General features: G+C 32.8%; 2 protein-coding genes across 3 annotated transcripts in view; both read left to right on the top strand.

Moving 5' to 3' along the window:
- LOC123565757 (carbohydrate sulfotransferase 15-like) overlaps positions 1–23,295 on the top strand; it is a 245,009-nt gene that overhangs the window by 5,652 nt on the left and 216,062 nt on the right. The window lies entirely within an intron of this gene.
- The window catches only part of LOC123554960 (transient receptor potential cation channel subfamily A member 1 homolog), a 35,954-nt gene continuing 31,727 nt past the window's right edge, over positions 19,069–23,295 (top strand). The window contains exons 1-6 of the mRNA XM_053548938.1: positions 19,069–19,152; positions 19,404–19,432; positions 19,975–20,073; positions 20,357–20,452; positions 20,851–20,944; positions 23,038–23,231. Of these exons, the coding sequence (XP_053404913.1) occupies positions 19,087–19,152; positions 19,404–19,432; positions 19,975–20,073; positions 20,357–20,452; positions 20,851–20,944; positions 23,038–23,231 (578 nt within the window). The 5' untranslated portion in view covers positions 19,069–19,086. The remainder of the gene's footprint in view (positions 19,153–19,403; positions 19,433–19,974; positions 20,074–20,356; positions 20,453–20,850; positions 20,945–23,037; positions 23,232–23,295) is intronic.

The following is a 23,295-nucleotide window of genomic DNA, read 5'->3' as shown; positions in this document are numbered from 1 at the left end:
GTATATATAAGTTCATTTATGCAACTTTAAACCGAGGTACCGTATGGATGTATTAAACGTTGCATTGTTAATTAAAGAACGAGTGGACACTTACAAGATGTATTCAATGTCTCGCGCGACCCTCCTTAAATGACAATTATTCTTCTAAACGTGTCTCACAAACAAGTAACAAGTATCACCTATAAATCATCTTATAGACACAGAGTGTGTCATTTACAAATAGGTTTGCATGATTTGCCGAAAGCAAAAGTAGAACAAGACTTTTGTCAATCGAGCCCAAGTCATTTTGTACAATACAATACCTTTTTAGTGACTAACTTTCCTTGGCCTTTTGTAGATATTCAAATGTCATTCATCTTTCAAATGTTCATCTTTCCTGTTTACGAGCGTTGGTTTCCCGCGCTTTGTTTAAGTGCGTTGCTATAAGAAATAGTTCTAAAAAGAAAGCCGTTCGATTGATTTTATTTTTATTATTATATCTTATTATCGGTATGCAAGAAAAAGATTCTGTCACTGGTTATAGGTGCAGATGGGAATATCCGGCTCTTGGGTACCTGTTTAGGCGGTAACTCGTTAGGAACCTCGTTACCGCATATACAGTTACCCTCGAGGCCGGAAATTCCCATCTGCACCTACAACCAGTGAACGAATCTTATATTCTTTATCGAACTGCTGAAGCATTGGCTGGCTAACGTTCACTGAAAGAAGTCATAAATTCGACATATAATGATTGTTTCTGGGCACTATTTGAACTAAAGTTTTTGACATTCTAAATTGTATTCAAAAGAATAAACTTCAGTTCGTCAGGGTTCAAAATAAAATATATAGCACAATCTGAGAACAGGGCAAACATATACTGTTGAGTCCCTGAAAGTGAGATGCTTTTTATGATTTTAAAAACTGTAGTAGATTTTGGTACGAGTCATAAAGTTTGCATCATCTTTGACCGGTCCTGTTTAATATACAATAACACGTTCAAATAAGAGTTGTAGTAACTTCAGAAACTGTCAACTGCATTTAAGGGATCAACGTCCCAGGCAATTTAAGTCCGTTATTAGTATCGTGTGAAAACATACCAAGTGGGAAGACGCTTGTTGAAAATATCTAAAAGGTGGAATATAAATGGAAGAACATATCCCTGCATTGTCAACAGATGTAAAATGTAAGCTCACTTAAAAAATTTCACTTCCAGGTATCTCAAAAATTTAATATCATGCACTACGTACTATGTACATGTGCTAAGCCGTTGTGTGCATGTATACAGTTGCACATACACATATTTCCATGTAGAATTTTCTGTAGATGGCTACGTTCTTTGAATGTGGCTGTTCCTGCGACTTTTGTCCTTGGCGTTTTTTTACTCATGTTTCTTCTGAAGCTCAAAGAGTTGTGTGTGGCACATTTTGAAGAATAACAATGTTAGATGTTGAAATACAAATAGCTCTTGTCAATGGCGTACAGGTCTGTGAATATATGTTTTTATGATGTTTATACCTAACACGTGTGACAATTTGAGCATTATTTCACTTATTTATTCACCTTATTTGAACGATACTCATGCCAATGAAATGCCTGGAATAAATTTGCCTCAAGATATTTTGATCGTTTTAAGTACAGTTATGTAAATAACAATAAAATCTAATATACTAATATCTTTAGACTGACGTACCATACAGCTAGAGTTTCCACGTCTCATTTTGTAGTCCATGTCATACAGACTAACAAATACGTTGAATAATTCAAAACAAATCTTTTTTACAACTGTTACCTTGAATGTTTATTGAATTATAATGCGACTTATATATCATACTTTGGATTTTGTATCAATATTGTACTCAATATTGGCATCCAGTTATACTGTAGAATGCATTACACGATGTTAAACGGAGCTCAAGGATCTGGAGCTGTTTAGAGGGAAAGGATGTCTAATAAGTAAGACAAACATGACTCATTTTTGTGCAAAAAATGATAATTTATATTTCATATTTAGGTTTAAATATTCTCCTATTTTGAAAGGGAAAATGACATTTTGTGTGAAGAAAGGGAATAAAGGTACATTTTAATTAGACATTTGATTCTAGAATACATGTTGAGAAGTATTTTTTTAAATGAATTTACTGTATGTTGTATGACTGGAAAATATTTCAGGTTTGGGTGAAGTGTTGCGATCATTCTTAAAGCGACTAACCCACACATCGTGGTGTCAGATTTTAAAAAATCAAACGTTTGCTATATTCACCTATATGCTGCATATTCGATGTTCTAACAATGTATTTGTTTCATCAAAATCAGTTCAAAATCGTTGTTTTCCTAATAAATTTAAGATAAACACATTTGTCTACAATTTCTAATAAGGGTTTCCCGGTTTATAAAAAGAACGGAATTCCGGTCAGCAAACATCACGTGATTATCAATAGAGCGCAGACGTATAGGTATCGCACAATATGCTGACATCTTGAAATAAAAACAAACAAAACAATAACATAAAATGAAGTCAGTACACTTAGTATGTTTACGATGCAGTCAGTGATTTCTCGTTGGCCCAGAGCGGTAACAATATTCGTATTATACTTTTTCGTCGTGAGTTCGATTCCCAGACCCGTTAAATTTTGTCTTTAAGTTTTGTCTTCAATACAAAAAGGGAGAAAAAAGTACAGGTCCAAAGTCAAAACCCCGAATAACAAAGTGAAAAGTGAATAAAAACATCGTAAAGGCGCTTAACGAAGCTTACGAATTATCTTTTCGGGGCGTGCAACCAACAGGCAAGAGGTTCTTGTAAGCGAAAGCATGAGAGTTGCCTATGAAGGTTATCCCAAAATCATGTGTACACTGACAACATTCCTAAAAATGGAGAAACTCATCCCTCGGAGGCATTGGAGAAATACCGAACAATAATGGATAAACCTGAGGCGAAACTAATTGTGGTGGCAATGGCATCAAATCCTTATATAATTGCAGATCCTACAAAAAGTGTTGGCTGGTTCTAAAAAAGCTAAGCCACCTTATTACAGTGAAATTAACATCGTCGGCTTTGACGCCCATGCAGCTACACTTATTGCAAAGTTCAAAGATGAAATATAAAATATGCAAAGAAATGTTATTACTTTGCAGACTGTATTGTATTGCAGTTTAGGTTTCCTGACAAACGTATGGACAGCCTGGAACCAAACAAATTGAAAGGAAGGAAATGTTTTAACAGTTATCGTTTTCGAATCACCATCATATTTAAGCGCTATTTTATGACAACACACTTTGAACTTTAAATTGAGATATTTGCACGGCATGCTGCTTACTTAGGAGATATTGTAAATTAGAACTAGAACGATTGGGGGGTTTGGTTACTTAACATTCATTCTATATCTTATTTTGTTTATACTCTTCATCTTCATTTCTTCATCAGTATCATATTTACATAGAATAATTATGCCAATGAGGTATCAAGTTCAAGTTCAAATGTGGGCCAGATCAGATTTCTAGAGTTATGCACCCTTATACATCAAAATGCCTTATTTTATTATGTTTACTCTCTCGCATCTTCATTTTGTTTTTCACTTTTATCATATTTACGCAGAAAATATGTAAGATTTCATCTGAGTTTAATTATTTGTCAGATCGAGAGTTGTATTAACAGATTTATGTGCTCTTTATCTATAACAACAATTTGTCATTATTTGTATACTAATACATCTGCATTTCTTTGCCAGTTGTAATTGTATTTACTATTTTACTATTTAACTTATAGCAACTTCAGTTTTTCGTCAATTCTATTATAGGTTAGAAACAAATGCTTATAAGAACTAGGTAAAGTTATATAATGAGATATATTTGACCCATGTATTTATAGATATCTGTCCGGGGTTTTAAGATTGCTCTACTCCATCACTCGTGCACCGTTGAAATATCTTTCTTCATCAATGTTTATCATATTTTGAATTAATTTGAACTTGATTTAGAAAAAGTGCCACATAACTATTTGGCAGTTATTCCTATATATGTGACCTTAACATTGAACTTGTCGTTAAAGACACTGATTCTGGTATGCAAGGTATGTGGCCTATGGTATGCGTATTGGCAGTAAGAGCCAATATACAAGACTGGACGATTGATAGACTTGCTTCTGTTTATCATATTAAGGTACTGTATAGCTACTGTGCAGTATATAGATTGCATGATGGTGATATTTTTCACCTTTATAGCAAAGCAGTTTTCACTTTTATAACGAGTTTAGGGCGTGGACGGTAGCATGCATTTCCACTACCGTCTATGAACAGGCTCAATCAAACCGAGCCTGCAACATTTTCGTTTTTGTTGTGTTGAGCGACCTGTGGAGTTTCCACTTTTTATATTTTAGAAAGCCTGATTAAATTGGGACTAAACAAAGTGATAAAATACAACAGCATATTTATTTTTCAGTTAATCAAGCTTTATAAATAATTGTATCTCATTATTGCTTGATATTTATAAATAAAATAAACAAGAATGAGTCATTACAATTAGTATATTATCAATTAAAATATTTTTTTGTATAATCTGAAAAAAAGCTGCATTTCAATCAGTGAAATGTATAGCACTGGAAATAACCAATTATCTTTACATATCAGTAAAATTTATGATCCTTTAATATGGACTACTTGTCAAGTCTACAGGGGATTTATGGACCCTAATCAGACTGGACCAGACAGGATCCTGTTTATTGGGGATTAAAGTGGCTGGCTTTTAGGGGTGAGGGGGGGGGGGGGGGGGGGGGTCACTTATATAGGAGATTTTCTTTGCCTTTAAGAGCAAATCTACTCATATAAGAATATGTGATATTCATAGCCCTAAATTTGTATTAATAATAGTTTTATCTTACAAACAATACTAAAGGGTAGAAATACATTTTATCAGTAGAAACAATATAGTGTGTCTAATTTATTTTGAAATGTATTTAAAGCATACGTCATAATTTCAGCTGTGGCTGTCAAAACCTGAATTATCATTATAACCTTATACATGTATATCTTAATTTGTCCAGAAGTTCAATGTCGATGGTAATGGATGGAGTTTGAAAGTGTTACAATCTATTTGTAATACGCCCAGTGAAGCGCTCGTATCTCGTATGACGATTTGACACATTGAAACCAGCGCGGGCAATCTAGCCGTTTAATCTGTATAGTGCCATGTTCAACTTTTAAGGTAAATGTGATATACACGAGGGCTGTATATTATATATGTAATGAACAGCAGCAGTTATATCGTGATTGTCGCGCAATTTCTTCGTTCGATCTCTATAACCTCACGTAAAGAAAGGCGAACATTACAATTACATTATTATTGTTTGCATTCTGTCCACGAGATATCCCGATTTACTTTAAGCATGTGTAAATGTTGAGTTCTGCTCAACCCGGGGCTAGAGGGCGTGTACGGTAGCATTCATTTCCACTACCGTCCATGAACAGGCTCAATCAAACCGAACCTGCAACATTTTAATTTTTGTCGTGTTGAGCGACCTGTGAAGTTTCCACTTTTCTCTATTTTAAACTACCGATTTAAGCACAATGCAATATTAAGATATGAACATTATTATCTTATGGTTTTATTACAAAAATGTGACACCGCAAATACGTTTTCATCACCGGTAGATTTATAGTGTAAATACTGAAAAGTCTTATCAACATTTAATTACAACTATTCTTGCAGAAAAACTTTTTTTCACTGGATCAGCCCATGTTTTAACGGGAGAGAAATCACGTGCAAACAAGGCAATTCAGGTGCTGTTAATACATAGTTTTTATTTTCTAAATGATTTGTCAGGGACGTAAATACATTTCTGCGCATACTGATATTTGGCATCTGCGTTTTATTTCTTCCATAACAACCTCTAATTAAAGCATAAAAGATACAATGTTTTCCTGCATTAGTTACCAGCCTAAAGGTACTGCCCCAAATAATGTACGCACTCGCTTCTCTTAGAGTTCACTCCCCTTTACGAAACGTCGGTTCAGTTGTTGTCGATAACCGTGTATGTGTAAGTATCACGCGTAACGATCATATCAATGAATTTGGTAAGTATCATTCGGTATATCTTTACCTTATTCTCGCGAATTCGTATGTATAGTTTATATGTGTGAGATGTGTTACCAGGATATATCAGTAGGGTACAGCAGGTTATTTTTCTCGCAATATCGTCGAGCCTAACACGAGAAGCGAAATTACAATTACATTATATTGTTGCATTCTGTCCACGAGATATCCCGATACTTACTGTTAAAGTGAGTCCTGTAAGGTGATTATGACTGTTTTATTCCATACGTTCTAATCAATTAAATTTATGCTACATTAATTACTTTTGTCCTTTACTAGCCTCGCTGATTTAAATCACAAATTTCTAGTTTTAGATAAAACGTGTTCCCAGTAAAAGACCTCAACAATATTTCGCATGTTTTAAAAACCTTTCATTTCATTGCAACATATTGTAAAACTTTTGTTATGTTTGTAAAAAAAATCATAATAAAGAACATATTGAGAATCTCAAATATTCTTATCATGATATTTCTAATTTGGCAATAATCTATCAGTTTTTTGAAAATATTCAGTTTAATTATCTATTTTTCATTATAAATGTAGGCATTGTTGTACGCACGATTCTATTCTCTTGTGAACTGTAATTGTGATAAAACATTTCTTGAAAGGCAAAGTTTACTCATTGATAGACTCAATAAGAAAGTTTCGATTTTATCGGAACGTTTAGTTGATATATCGAACATTTTTGTCTAGATACCATAGAATTTCATGTTGATATTATCCAAAGTTTATCGAATTTTAGTAATAATGGTTAATTACATTAGATCAAGAAATGCGAAATAAAACAACAATTTGTACCATTCTGATTAAAAATAATATGCAAGGGGTTTTTGATAGTTTGTATGTAGACCGTTATGGATATTAAAAACACTTTACCATTTCGGAAACAGAATGGTAAAAAAACAACATTGTACGAATCGTAAGTCATTCATATGAAAACAATAATTAGTCGTCGTGTATGTTTATGCAAGATAACGACAAAATACGTTTGTTTTGTGTATTACGTCAGATTCCCGCGTGCTTCTGCAGACGTTAATACACAATAAAACGTGTATTATCCTTACACTTATACATGCAACACAGTTTTCACATTTCACTTAATTTGCAAAAGCATGTTATGATAATGAATAAAAATAAAAAGGGAAGTATTAATCATGTAAATAATATACTTGATAACTTAAGATTAGACTAAATGTTTTGAATGTTCAACTTAGCATAGATAACTGATAATCTTTAACTAAGGGAGTTCTGCACATTTGAAGCAAATATTGTTGTAAAATGTAGAACTTTATTAAACAATATCTTTATCCGAAGGAAATTTACCTAATAAAAAGGACAAGGTCGAGAACTTGATTTTTTATACTTGTTCCCCGGTCAATTTTCACAATGGGCATCTATAGGAAAATCGCACATTTGATGACATTATCGAGTATAGAAAAAATTCTCATTAGAATTTAATGAATTTTTGATAGTTTTAGATTCAGCTATTTTTAATGATATGGCAGCAAAAAAAAATGCATAGGTCCATGTGCTAAATATATCACAATTTACCATTATATTAATTTAAGTCTTTTTATTTTTGCTTATTTCATGTTATAAGTTTTATTTATTTTATATCAAAGCCTATCCAATGTCAGAAATACAGTGGCGCTGACTGCTAGAAATTTAATACTCGATATATTATAATAGGTTCTTGACAACAGTTTTCTTACCCATATTACGTCCTGGAGACATTATTCGGTTAACCAAAAGTGCAGAACTACCTTAATTGAACATTTTTATGTTAGACTTCACTATATTAAAAAGTTGTTCATCGGATTTGCCGCTCGTTTTTTTTTCAGAAACACAGTCGATCATAATTCTAGTCCCCGTTGTCTTAAAATGGACTTTGATAACAATAGAATTTTGTATTTTTAAATAGTTATTTCCCCTTGTACAATTTATAACATTGTTCTATAATTTCCATCCAAAAATACACTTAAGGAGGTAGGTTACCTTGATATTTGTATGTGCGCATGTCCAACCGGAAGCTAACGTGACGATTTACGACGACGTTTACGACAACCTAAATGTGTTTGTATATCCATTCTTTTGAAAACAAATCATGAACCTGTCTCCGATCTGATGCTTTATGTTTTAATAATGCAGAAATAATGGATAAATTGCCGCAGAAACGCTTCAAAACAATGTTGCCTTAAAATGACGTCATTGACGTCATGACGTTACCTGTCAGTTACCGCGCAAAATTAATAGCTTTTCTTTTGAAAGTACGTAATTCTATGCATTTTCTTTATTTGAACTATTTTCAAACAGCCATTATTTGTTGAGATATTTTTTATGAGTCTTTCGCTGTGAATGATAATCAATGTTTTACTTCTCTTATGTAGTTATATTGAAATGTTATGCGGAATGTAAGAAAATGGATGATGGTAACCAATGTTATTCTGAATATAGTTCGGTGAAAGGTTACTTGTTACGGCCATTTTCAAATAAAGAACTACCAGTTTGATTTGTAATACCTATTTTTCAGTTTCCGTTGATAATTTGTTACTTGTATACTAAAATTAAGATCTAAAATTGTTCAAATTTCAGTAACAAAATGTGGTTTCTTGAATTGAATTGATGTTACCATGGAAACGAAGCCCGTGACCTATATATCTAAATGTAAAATTCAAAAGCGTTGACACTGGTCTATTTAAGGAACACAGCTTCGGCTTTTTATTTTCATTTCAACAATATCCCTGAGAATGATAGCAGCATGCTGAACGATTTTTCCATGAGAAATGCCAGACGAAGGGTACTGCTGTAAGTATTTTAAGCTGTGAAATTTGTTAGAATAAATGCAAATAAGACGAAAATATAACTTACGTTAGAAATGATATGTTGTAAAGCTATAATAACAAGAAAGATAATTTTATTCAATATTTTTTTTATAAGAAATTACGACAAAAAGCAAGATCTAAGCGATTTTAAACATTATTATTATTATTATACCAGATTTATATATCTCTGTTGCCATGGTTACTATAAACTTTAAGAAACATAGGGCACCATGTAAAGTGCTTGGTATTTTGCTAATAATATTACCCAAATATTCCATATTGGTCATTAACAGAATGGCACTGAAGCCGTCGAAAACCCCGTTTTTTATACATAGTTGTTTAAAAATGAGAGAAAATGCGTTACCATGGAAACACGAGTCCCGCGACATATACATTTTAAGCGTATATTAGAAAGCTAACGCGCATACTAGTAAAATTATCAATTATGCAGACTTCTACGGATATCGATGAAACTAATATACACTGAAAAGTGTTAAATATCCGCATTTTCCTTCTTTTTTCAATATAAAATACCTTTGAAGGGTCATGTTCTTTAAACCTGGATAAAAAGTGAACTTAAAGGGACAGAAATAAACGAAATTGAGATTGTAACAGCTAAAACATCATATTACACGAAATACAAAAAATTACTGCGGTTCAAATAATTTGAATTTACCCTGGTAACAAGGTAACCTACCTCCTTAACCCCATTGAAATACGGATTTATAACATTATCTACATTATATTGGAAGAAGAAATACGTTTAAATTCATGTCACTTTTCTGTTTGTTCAAATTACTGGAGTCTAGTCCGATGAATAATTTTTCAACTTGGTTTGACCTTATTATATGTATACCATAATTATATAAGCAGTCGGTGGTGGTATTGGACGTTTAAATATATTATACATTATATTACCGAGATATAAGATGTTTGTCTTTTATATAAAAAAAGCACCATTTACCAGTTTACGTTTAAATATTCCTTGATCAAACCGGAAGTGAACCAAAGACCATACAAATCAATTCGGAATTATAGCAACGGTAGTCAATTTTAAGGGATATCCTTCGATATCAGAATCATAATACTATTTTAAACTGATGACTACGTCTATAAAGAATCACGTTTCATAAACACATAGCTTTAAGTCAATGTTGTATCAGTATTTAAAAAAATTCAACCTAATTTGTTGTATTTCAAATCCCACTTTTTCATAGTATTTTACAGATTACGGTGTGTTTTATTCAGATAAATACTGTAAAAAGACGAGTGTACTTACAAACGAAATTTCAAAATATTTGATAAAAGTCTGAAGACATGCTGCTATCAATGTCATTTAGCTAAAATATAAAGAAACTGAAACGTCACAGTACTTTTATAACTTGTGGAGGTTTAATAAACTAGCAGGCGTTATTATCTCACCTTTCGTCTGTTGTCCATCCGCGAACGTACATTAATCAGTCTTTCTCCAGTCCGTCAACAAATTCTAACACATTATAGACCTCATATCTTGAACAATATTCATAAAACTTAAAACTGTATTTGTATATGAGGTCATTTTCTTAGTAGTTCGATATTGCTTCTAATAACATTAGAATCACAACTCCCAAAGTAATCAAAAGTGTTATATTTCGCATTTTTAGCAAATTTCTTAAGCATTCTCAAAACATACCCATATGATGGAAATAGGCATGATTGAGCAAATAATCCAGAATTATGCCATTGAATTAGTCAAAATTGCCATATTTCATATTTAAGACCACTGATGTTTTGCGCAATGTCCTTGGAGCTTCACATAATCTATATCGTTGCAATATCACAGACAGGTTAGGTAAAGGGTAAGGTTGCTAACAATAGCCTCAGAGTTAAATTCCTTGATTTCGGATAAATTTTCGTTAAATAGTTCATATTATCAAAAACCCTAAGTAACTAGCTTTTACAAGTATTCAGGTGAGTGATATAGGGTCAGAATGGCCTTTTTCTATTCAGTTTTAGCTAGTCAGGAAAGATGTTACAAATGTCCAAATTACCTCCGATCTATTTCATCAAAACATTCTAACTCTATTCTAAGGAATTAAGAGATTGAAATACATTGAAGTAAAGGCAACCCGCGTAAGACACACGTGGGGTTAATGTGTTTACAGAGACTGACCTCCAGATCGTACGACAAGAAAAAAAAAGACAGAAAATATTCAGATATCAGAAAATTATTGCTATATTTCTTAAGAAATATTTGAAACTTTGTTACTGGCAGATTATATTATGTGCAAACACATGAGGATAGTTTTTTTTCTAATTGTTTCATTCAAAAATGTGTTTGTCATTGGGTACCGAAGGTAAACTGCCTTAATTGTAAAGCTACATATAAACGGTTGTTAAGTACGAATTTCTCCGTGATGTGATGGAAAGTTTTATTGCCGAGGCACCTGGGTTCCAGTACCAACTCAGACATGTTTCATTTCTTAATTTAGCATTTTAAGACATTTTGTGTACGAAAATTCATGTTCTTATGTTTAAAATATGACCAAACTGCGATTTTAAAGAAAGATCATTTGAGCCAAAATCTGACGTCCAGTCCCTTTCCCTTTAAGCATTGTGGCGTACCCAATTCTCAGTCGGCATTTGTTGACCATTCGAAACTGTTCGAGATAGACAAAGCGCAAATCATATATTTCCGCAAGTTTCATAAGCAGTAAGAATTTGGATAAACTTTGGGAAATTGAGATTCGTAAAAGGAAAGGTACACAAACAAAAATAATTTTCTTAGTTTGAACAAGCCGCATTTAACTTTTTTTAATAATTTAGATATTAGATATACTACTTATAGTTAACAGGACAGGCGCGGCCGGGAACATTCCTTTGTTTAAAAGCCGGTTTGAAAATTATCTTGTCATTCACTTCACCGGCATACGTCGGATTTGGTCAAACGAACTGGTCCCATGTATAATGCAGAATATTGTAAATAATCAGTATCAAAGTTTTACTTAAGCATTCCTTTATGACGGCTGAAGTATAAGCCTTATCATGTTTGCAAATGAAAAGAAAATTATTTGCTCTAGAAAAAATGCATTTGTACCTTTATGTATGATCATTTTAGAATGAGAAAAATGTCTTAAATTGTTAAATTAATGTAAAAGAAATTCTAGCAAGAGACAAAATGTATCTAAATTTAGTTTTACTTGCAACTAATGCAATTTTGATCTAATCCATGTACATTTTGTACATTTGTCATCAAAGAAGATCATGAACATCTATAAAGCATTTATTTGGCAAAAGTATTTTGTATGATTTTCATTGCGATCATAATTCAATCGACATTTGGATATGAGAAAACTTTTGGAACCGACCTGTATATTTCATTTTTAATTCTAAGAGTAATAAACTTGTTATACAATTTGATTTATTGTATTGTTTTCTTAAAAGTTATTCATTTTCTGGCGCTCTTCTTTGTTTCTTTGCTTCCCATATTTATGTTAGGACTATCCATGGAAATAGGCATTTAGATAAAATACGTTGTGATATATACCATCGAAATTCTTTAGTTAGTTTATATCCAGAAATAAATTTTATAAGGAGATAAGGGCCGCCGGTTGACGATTTATACGGTATAAATGTTTTATGTTGTAGTGACTTAAAAGTCTATAGCTTTGTAAATGCTAAAGAATTATACTTTTATACTTGGAATTCAAAAGAAATATTTCTTAAACTTCATTTAGCGAAAATTACAATCTAAAATGGTTTTTAAATTTTTGCACATTTCCTAGCTTCAGGCCCATATATGGAATTATGGAGCTTTGAAATGGTATTATATAGAATATTGAGGACAGATATGTTAAATATTGTCATTCTCGCACACCAGAAATATACCATGAGCCCTGATTGAACCTCTGATATATTTCATCGATGCTTTCAGTTTGCATACATTACAGGCTAAGGGTTTCAACCAGTCTGCGGCGTTTCATGACAACTCTTTAAGAACCATTCAATATTGTACGTGGAATGCGTTAACGCGTCCGTTCAATACCTGTGCCGAATTACAAAGAACATATTTATGTATAAAAGAAACGATAAAAGGAATAATTTTTTATTTTATTGATCGTATATACTTTATATCGTCTTTATTCTTTGTCAGTAAGTATTTTAGATGTTGCCTGAATTTCACTTCGGCGGGCCGGACATAGAAATACATAGATTGGCTGAGACCACTCATGTGTGTAATAATGAGTAAACGACAGAATTAATCAGAGGTTCGTCTCAAAAATGTGTCGAATTTCTGTTGGGCGTGAATGTAACATGTTTAGACAACAAATATATGCAAAAATACAAAACATTTCCAAATTGAGCACCCTTTTATAATTTTTTAGTTTGCTATTCTTATTTATAATTAGAAATTACTACGCACTGAAATAAATTGTATGCTTACAATAAACTTGTAACAAAACTGTTGTCTTCTTTTCTTGTTCATGTCACAGTACCATGTTAACAAGAAACGCATAAGTTTATAACGCATAAGTTTTATTGTTACGCTGGATAACTACCTTTCCCGACACCCGATGGAGAAATAACCTCGCTAGAAAAAAATAATCCCGATGTAAATGAGTAGGTGATTTTACGTTCATTTCTATTGAGAAGAAGTCAATCCTTGCAAATTGTTACGGAATTTCTCAAAACATAACAATTATAATTAAACAATATTATAGTTAAAAGACCAGAAGTTGTAACTGTACGTCGTACCCATTTTTTTTAACAAAACTTCCAAATTGATTTGCAAGAATTGGTTTCGTATCAATAGAAATAGATATGAAAAAAAAATCAATGTACCCAGTTTCCAGCTGGGTTATTTGTCCATCGGGCGTTGGGATAACTCGCTGTCCAGTGTAGAGTGTAGAGTGTAGATGTAAACTGTCAGATGTAGTGTTCAAAGAAAAACGGTAACTCTAATGAATATATATTAATATGGTTTCTAGTTAGAGTCAAAGATCCATCTGTAGGAAAAACTAAGACACCTGATAATTTACATAACTCAAGTATGTTAAATAATTTACAGATCGAACATCCCAGGTTGAAATATCTATAACCTTTGAAGGGGTGGTGGGGGGGGGGGGGGGGGGGGGGAGCACATTTATATACTAATTACCAATAACGAAAGAAAAAATCCAAATCTTACGAAAAGAAAAGTTTAGAATCTGTCTAATCTGTTTAAAAAAAACTCTCTATTAGCCTAAGCAAAAGTAAACACATACGAATAGAAAATTACATCAGACAACACAAATGTGCATTCACCTGAAATAGCTAAAACAAGAAATGGAAACTTAGAGTATATACTAATTGATTTAAGGTCGATTGTGAAATAAGTTTTATATCTCATGTTAATAACTTTCATCGCTCAAATTAAGATATTACATATTTATATATGTATCGCGCTTTCGAGTGTGAATTAAATGGTCGTGGTAAGTGCGTGGAGATCTAAGCGTGTATTTTCAGCATAAACATGTTTTTCAGAACAAAACCGCTATGTATATATATACATTTACCACTCCCTATAAACAACTGTACTCCCCCTCTTCCGACTGATCAAAACAAACAACTGGCAGACCGAAGGTAAGTAAATCGTCTTCAAATTAATAATTTTGATTTACACGGCGTGCTTATTTAAGTTTTACGATAAATTGAACATAAATGTGTGAATGTGGGGATATAACAGATGAAACAGACAAGTAATGTTTACAAAATGCTCACAAAATGTTGACTGATCACACTCATTGCATGGAAATTCATTTGACCAAGTCACGAATCTAGTTAATAACATGTCAAATTTGATTTGCAATCCAATAATCCATGTTGTTTTCTGATATAGGCATGAATACTCCATAAATATATGTAAATAAGATGTTGCATCGCTGTTGCGTTTTTTGAAAGAAATTACTTTTTATCTAGAAGGTAAAAGAAATTCACTGTATGCCGACTTGTGATCTGAAATCTTATTTGCGACTGACACTTTATTCCATGTTGCGACTTAAGTTGTATGTGATATATGCCCTTTAAGGGCGTAAATAAAATAGAAATACATACCAAAGTGCCTCTATTGATCAGTCTTAGTGTATATAAAGTTATTTAATGTCGAACCCCTCGGGTTATGCATGCACTAAGCCATTGTATGGGAGGGGAGGGGTAGTCTGTGACTCGCTATTCTACATAATTTTATAATGCAATTTAATGCTTCAGAATCGTTTACATGCAAGCACAGTATTCCGTGATGATTTTACAGAGATAATACTCTCATAAAATACTGAATTAGAAACCGAAAATATACACAGGGTCCCTAGTATGTCACGAAAGAAATTACCTTGTCGATTCCTTATGGAAGTCACGCCGCGAAGAAATGTTTCCTGACGACTTCAAAAAGCCTGTTAGGTGAGACGGTGGACTATAGGTTTACCCCCGTCCGTCTGTGTGTTTGTCTGTCTGTCCGTCCACCAAACATTGTTCCTCCGATTTCTTAAAAACTATTGCACCTACCTTGAAACTTCACTATTGCACCTATCTCTCTTAATGCATAAAGAAGATTTGGGGCGGACACAAAAAGTCCGGGACCTTCTTTTTTTACTTTTGACCTCTTAAGTGTGACATAAACTTTAAAGAGAAAAGAAAAAGAAGAGAACGAACGTTAACTACATATTGCCTATGTGTATGTGAAGTTTGAGAGAGGTAGGTTTAATAGTATCCAAGTAATTGCAGGACCAAATTTATGAGGACACACATACAAACAGACAAACATGGTGACTCCTATATACTCCGCTCTTTCAAACTTCGTTTGTGGGTTATACTTACGAAGAAATACTACAGGAGCAAGGAAAAAGCCGATATCTAAAAGATAAGTCAGTTGCTAAAAGGCTTACAGTCTTTTTTACGAAAGTCGCAAACATTTGTACAGTACTGCAAGCAAACATGCATACAGTCAAGACATCACACCGAATCCTCTTTCACTGACGGTTATAGACAAATTGAAGGTTTTAGCAATGATTTTATTTTATTTTACCAAACTAGTTTTGTTTCTTTTTCCACGAAACATGTGGATTTATATGTAGATTATTCTTCAAGCAAGAAAATATGTACTTTTGACGCCGACAATGTGTAATTTCTGGACAAAATCAGTGATCAATCGAGTTTTTTTGCTATAACTTTACCTGTAATCAGACTAACACATTATATAAAGAAATAAATCATGTTTAGCTTCCATTGAAATATAAATATACACACTATCAAGGCACATTAATCGCTTTAAAATAGTTTTTCCAACTTTTAGCGGATAGCTTATTGATTTAATCGGTCGCAACAGGAAGAGGGGAAGTACTGTCGTTGATAGGGGTTGTTTACAGTTTTGTTTTCTCTTTCGTTCATATTGAGTAAAACATCTACTAATACATATTGATGAATTTAAACAGTTAATACCTGAAACGCCAAAATCACCTACGAACAGCGGTACATGGAATATGAAGCGTTTCCATAGTAGCGCGTCACATCGAACGGTGATTATTGGAATAATGCATGTATCTATAGTAGTGGGTCACAATGGTCGGCGGTTGTTTGAATATGAAGCGTTTCTATAGTAGTGCGTCACAACGGACGGTTGTTATTGGAATAATATACATTTCTATAGTAGTAGGTCACAACGTCGGCGGTTATTGGAATAGCAAATGTTTCTGTATTTGAACGTCAAAACTAACGACTGTTGTTGTAATAGCAAGCGTTCTGTAACAATTCGTCACAACGAAAGACGGTTGTTTCATGAGAAAACGTTTCTAAAGGGAGGCGTCACAACAAAAATTTCATTGTTGGGATATCAAGTATTTCCATAGTAGTGCGTCAAACGAAAGGTTTCCAAGGGCAACACATATTTCATGAGACGACGTCACTTGATGTTGTAGCTAATCAAGCATATTACCTCTAGATTATTCCTATTCTCGGATCACTAATTTTTATCTGAAAATGTATGGGATCTAGAGTCTTTAAACCTCACAGGATTGTTATTCTATATGTGAAGTTGTGCACCTGGTGTTGGATTGGATTTTACACAGCCAGTCAATAGTTATGGCCATTGGCTTAGTAAAACAGATGCATTAAAATGGCTTTAAAGTTTGTGTCGCATGACTTATATTTATGAAACTTTACAGGAATATTATTTAGATAGTACACCTGGGCTTTTGTTTGAGATTGCACTTTGCCAAACCAGAGTTATTGTCCTTGACTTAGTCAAAAATATGCCCAAAAGAGCATAAAAGGTTTTGTTGCATGTATTTCAAGACCAATTTGACATAGAGTCATAAAAAATTAGATGATTGTTATGAAGCGTGTGAATTTTGCACTTGGGGTTTTATTTGGAATTTTTATCCATCAGATCAGAGTACCATCCCTTGGTTTAGTCGAAAATATGCATAAAGGGCATATAGCTTTGTGTCCTCTGTGTCTCAAAAAGTATTTGACCTATAAGTATGAGTCAAAAAATATTATTGTTATATAGCATGTGAAGCTGTGCACTTGGCTCTCTGTTTGGTACTTCACTCAGCCAGACAAGAGTTATTGTCCTTGACTTAGTGAACAAAAACAAGTTTAAAGTTTAAGTTGCATATATCTTAGAAAATATTTTACCTAGAAGCTTGCAATCATGCACAGTGACAGGAAATAGGGACACAAGTGACCCTTAGTCACACATTTAGTTGTTATTGCTGCCTTACTAATGCAACCATTATCTAATTGAATGTAGTTTATGTCTAAGCTTTCATCCATTATTCTTACGCTATCACTAATAGTAAGATGATGGGTTTTGGCCTTGAAACGATTCATTTCTGATAATTAAAATCTTTCTACTGAGGTAATTTGAACAAAATAGCTTTTGATATATTGCTTTGTTTCTACTTATGTCTTAACAATTTTGTTTTCTAACAAGCATTCACTCCTTTTTGTGGAATATTGCAGTGAGAACATTACGCTTAGCGTGAGCTTCTTATCCATGATTAAAAACCTTTACAAAACTAAACTGAAACATTAGTAGAGCAACTGTGAGGATAAACGGTAAGCAACAGTGACCAATTTTTTAAATGCCATTTTAACGTGATTATGTTTAAAACATTTGTTTCAAAATAAAACAAGTAAGGAGAAAACATATGGTTTTAAATTAGTAGCTTGAGGCTTTTTGTGTTAGATATTGAATTTGGCAAGAAATCATATAAACAAGTAATTGGCATCTCTATGGGGACTAACTGTGCCCATTCATCGCTGATTTATCCCTACACTGTTATGGACGAGATTTCATGCTCAGAGGCAGTTTGACATTACTGAACCCTTTAACTGAACCTTGGTGTACCTTGGTATTTTAGATATGGATAACTACAATTCTCCGAAATGGTGAAACACATTTGTCTAAAAGAATAACAGATGTTAACCTAGCTGAAACCTTTGATTTATAAGCGTCATTTTAGGACAATTTCCTCCGCCTGGTTGGGGATGTCCCTCGACCGATATCATACGGTGTCAATATATCACAACTTCTTTGTATTGCAAGAGCTTGATTTCAATGATAGAAAACTTTATTTACCCCAAAATTATAACAATAAGGTTATCTATATCATAAACATAGAAAGTTTTTTCTAAATTTTACTACAGATCGTCCGAACTTTTAAAGAAATATAACAGAAACATTGAAACAATTCTAAAACTTAATGAAAACGTGCGTGCGTGTGTGGTATGTGTGTGTTTCTCTCTAGAAAGTCAGTTTGCGCTGCTAAGTGTGGTTTATAGTGTAGGGAGACTGCGTTCTGGAGCGTGACTTACTTTGTTGAAAGTCATTCTTGCTTTTTTCCACCCTTTTTTCTACCCCTTACCCGTTTTTGTATCTTGCATATAATCAAAATGTACTTTTTGTTGGATTTATGAGGTTAAACGTCTGCTATATCCTTCCTATACAGTTTCTTTTTATTTCGGGCCTACTTTATGATGCATGGCTTTCTGGCTGTGTTTGGAATGCTCTGGGCTTCCTGATGATCTATCCTATCGTTTTATTTATTATTTTTGTAATATGAAGTTGTATAAACTATACTATTTTTTTCTTAAGATTTGCTGATTTCCATTTTTTTAAGATGAAGCAACGCAAATTATGAGAATTATTTTGTATGTTACAGAAGGTAAAGCCTTTCCAATCAAGATGGCAGATGAGAGAGAACAGATGTTAAAACAGGATGGAAATGGAGTGGGTATTGAACTACAAATGGTAAGAAAACCGACGCAATAGTCATCAACATCATTCTATTCCCATTAACATAATATAAAACTAACACACGTGTAGACGTTTCAACATTGTTAACGTCGATATATCCAACTGCAAAGACAAAAGAACTATGAAATTTAATATATGAATCAACAACTGTGTAAATCGTTTAGCATCTTGTCGAAATGAAACAATTTTCAGCACCATTATTGAAACATCATATTCATATGAACTAATGCTGTATTTTATTTCAGATCGAAAATCGAAACGCTGCGGATACTGAGTAGGTGTCTTCTTTTTACAAATCTTAATTTTAATCATAACCAATATTCCATATGGTTTATATTTTATTTGTGATGCAAACAGTTAAATATTCACTTTCAATCAAGTCAAAGAAAGTATCAAAAAAAATTATATAAAAATGTACGGAAGCCTCATGAGACCTCGCACACGTATAAGCTACATCTTGACACACTGGAATGACCTGATATATGTGTTTTATTTCATTCAACCGTGCATTTGATCACTGAGTATGAGGTTGGCAATACACTTGCTAATTTAAACCACAAGTTTATTGTTACAATTCTTATTTTGACGAGTAATGTAAGAAATCTGTCTGCTATCGCTTTACATTTACCTGCGATTTAAAAAAGATTTCAGAATTGCGAAGAGCTTTGCACCAAGTTAACATGTACAAAAGTGAACGGCCTAAGAAATATTTCCTGATGAAGTTTATATAAATATATCTCGCTGAAGACGTTTCATATAATGTTTCCTTAATGTTTTGCATGCTCTGCATTAATGATTCCCTCTCCACCATTTCAGCAGCGTTTTTGACTTTGTGAAGGAAAGCCCAGAAAATATACAAAATGTAGAACAATTGAAAACGCTTGTCAAGTCAGCTGATGCAGATGTGAATTTCCAGTAAGTAATTACTACTCTTAAAACATTGTTTATTAATCATCACAGTGTTTTACATTAAACATTGAAAATACATAAGCTTGTTTTCTGATTTTGCAAATTGCCGTTATAAATCAATTCATTATAACATTAAAGATTCGTGGGTTTGGTCAGTAAGGTAAAGAAGAAACAATTTAAAGTACCCTTGCTGCTATAAATCAAAAGCATTGAAACATTACAAGAAAAAACTGACGATGTATTTTGATTGCCACCTGAGATGAAATAAAAGACTTTATATTTATTTCAGGGGCAAAGATTTGAAAACAGCATTGCATTGGGCTGTCTGGAAAGGAGAAGCGGATTTTGTCGATGTGTTGCTCGAAGCTGGTGCTGAAATCGAACAGTGAGAAAGCTTTTTATGCCTAATTTAAGCTTATAAGAATATGCTTTGGAAGCATAAAACGAAGACTGCAAAAAAAAGGCACAACCGACTTGACTGAGCTAATGAAATGTAAAATATTTCTCTCACCCTTAGCAATAGTTTAAAAAGAACAACAGCTGGAATCATAAAGTAGAACTAAATGGATTCCATGATACCAAATAACCAAATATAATAGCAATCTCAGTCATAATTCAGATGAAAACTTTTGTTGACAAATTTATCTATATTGATCAAACTATTTGCAGTAAAAACAATAAAGAACATACCTTATTTACATTATAATCAAAAACATTACCACTTCAGAAACTAATGAAGTTATTCTCTCATTTCCGCCATAATTATACATACTTATTTGGCAGAGATGTTGACGGAAATACTGCACTACATTATGCAGTAGAGCGTGGGTCATCACGAGACTTTGATATATTCAAACGTCTTCTTCCACCACGGCAGGTAAGGCTCGCTTCACCTATGAGGTGTTGTTTTCATTAGATTTTATATAGATATGAACATAAAAGGGTTTGCTTGAATTACTTTGAGAAATTTCATGATTATGCAATAAGTTATATGCATTATTTTATACTGACCTTATCAGATAACCCGCTATTTGCTACTTCGAACGCCTACTATCGTATAGTATAAGAAGAAAAGAGTTTTTCTGCGCATAAACGGATCGAACGAACTTTAGTTGCTACTATTATAATAGCAAAAGTGTACTGCTCTCTATTGCTGGAGATGAAGAAGTAGTTTTCTAACATTAAAAAAACATTCTATTTTTGCATTTTAGTGATTAAACGTGTCACATTGCCATCCCGTCACACTCATCAACGGTACGTGTGTTCCAGCTATCTTTTAATAGTAATTCAAATAAGATACCGATAATGCTGTAACTCCACAGCCCATTCAACATTTTCTAATCTTTTCCGCCATTTTGTAAAACTGGAGGAGCCGCGCTCCCTTGCTATTTGAACTACAGTGCAAAATTAGCCGTTAACTGTATGTGGTTCAACATGAAAATAGTAAAACTATAGTCACAATAGCAGGTGTTCAAACATGGCCATAATGGCACTGTTTGATTATGCCAATAATGTAATATGTCATCCATTGCATATTGGTAAGCTAGATTTATCTAAATCGTATTTTTGGTAGTTTTTTTTTTTTAAGAAAAAAAGGGCAATTAGGTCGAAAGACAATTGGTCGAATTATATTGTTTTTTTAGCGTAAACTAGATTTAATAGTTTTGGTAGTATTTAAAATAAAGAAAACAAATTTGATTTGGTCGAAAACAAGAAACAATTATTTTAAACCAAAAATATTTATGAACTTAGCAAGACTAGAACTGATCTGAAAAACACAATAATGTCCAAGATTTTATTATTTATCACGTTACAAATGCGATAAACAAGGACGACTGGTCTACAATTTTTCCTATGTTTTCCGATTTTATTCTAAAATGATTACTACGATGGTGTCTTTAATGTAACGTTTATAGAATTTAGTTCTGTATAGTGTTCATGACAAATTTACATACCTTACATTACATATGTACGTTTCGGGAGAGCATTTTAAATAATATCTTTAAATATTTTTACTTGTAGTATTTCACTCCAGCTAAAGTTTTCTCATATAAAGATGCGTGCCAAATTGATGTAAATTGATTTTTTTCTATATCCGTGGGAGTTATAAATTAAATGATTTCTCGCTTTCTTATTCTATCAACAAGAATCGTGAAAACTTCTATTTATTTTTGAGTCCAATGTCATACTGTCTAATTCTCTGCATATTCTCGGAATCGTTATCAGATACATGACTAGTTGTGTAACCGACATATATACGTAAACTGGATATAATTGTAAGAAGACACACTTTATATTAAAAATTAATAATAAGATAACAACTTGATTTTATTGTTTGAAGGTTTGAATTTCGCCATATATATATCTGGTATAACCAATGTGACTTGTATCGTTACTGATTATATTCTTTATATATAGACGATTGAGAAAAAATATGGCGATGGGCATAAATTTTTAACCACAAAGAGAGGTAATGTTGTCCTAAAGAAGAATAATTACTTAGATGGTGTCCTTAATGTAGTGCTTATAGAATTCAGTTCTGTGTTGTATTCAAAGTAAATTTACATACAAGTATAAAAATATTCTTCTATATTAGCCAACAAGTATTAGTATGTACATTTCGGGAGAGCACATAGTATCTTTCAGTATCTTTACTTGTAGTATTTCACTCCAGCTAAAATTTTCTTATATAAAAATGCCTGTCAAATTGATGTCCGTGCGTGTTTTAATGTTGTTATCACATACATGTCTAGTTGTGTAGTCGATATACATATGTAAACTGGATATGTTTGAAAGAAAACAATCTTTATACTAAATATGAATAATAGGTTGATAACAGGACCCGTCGTTAACCTCTTGATTTTATTGTTCGAAGTTTTGAATTTCGCCATATGTATACCTATCTGGCATAGTAACGTAAGTGTATCTTATTCAATGAATGTTCTCTATAATTATATTCTTTATATATAGATACTTGAAAAAAAATGTGGCCCCGGGCAGAAATCTGTTAAGAGAAAGGGAAATATACCTTCTACAATGACGGAAACTAATTACTACATATATATGGCTACATCAGTTAACAAAGAAGGCTTCAATGTTTTAGACCTTGCATTAGAGAAGATAACAAGGGCTGATACTAAGAATAAAATTAATGAAGAGAGAAGGTAAAATGTGTTTCATTTATAACGAAAATGTTCATTTGAAAGGACACAGCAATAATACTATATA

This window comes from Mercenaria mercenaria, chromosome 7 (assembly GCF_021730395.1).
Source record: "Mercenaria mercenaria strain notata chromosome 7, MADL_Memer_1, whole genome shotgun sequence".
Classification (NCBI taxonomy): Eukaryota; Metazoa; Mollusca; class Bivalvia; order Venerida; family Veneridae; genus Mercenaria; species Mercenaria mercenaria.
The sequence above is the reverse complement of the archived record's forward strand: the minus strand, read 5'-3'. Positions and strand labels throughout refer to the sequence as shown.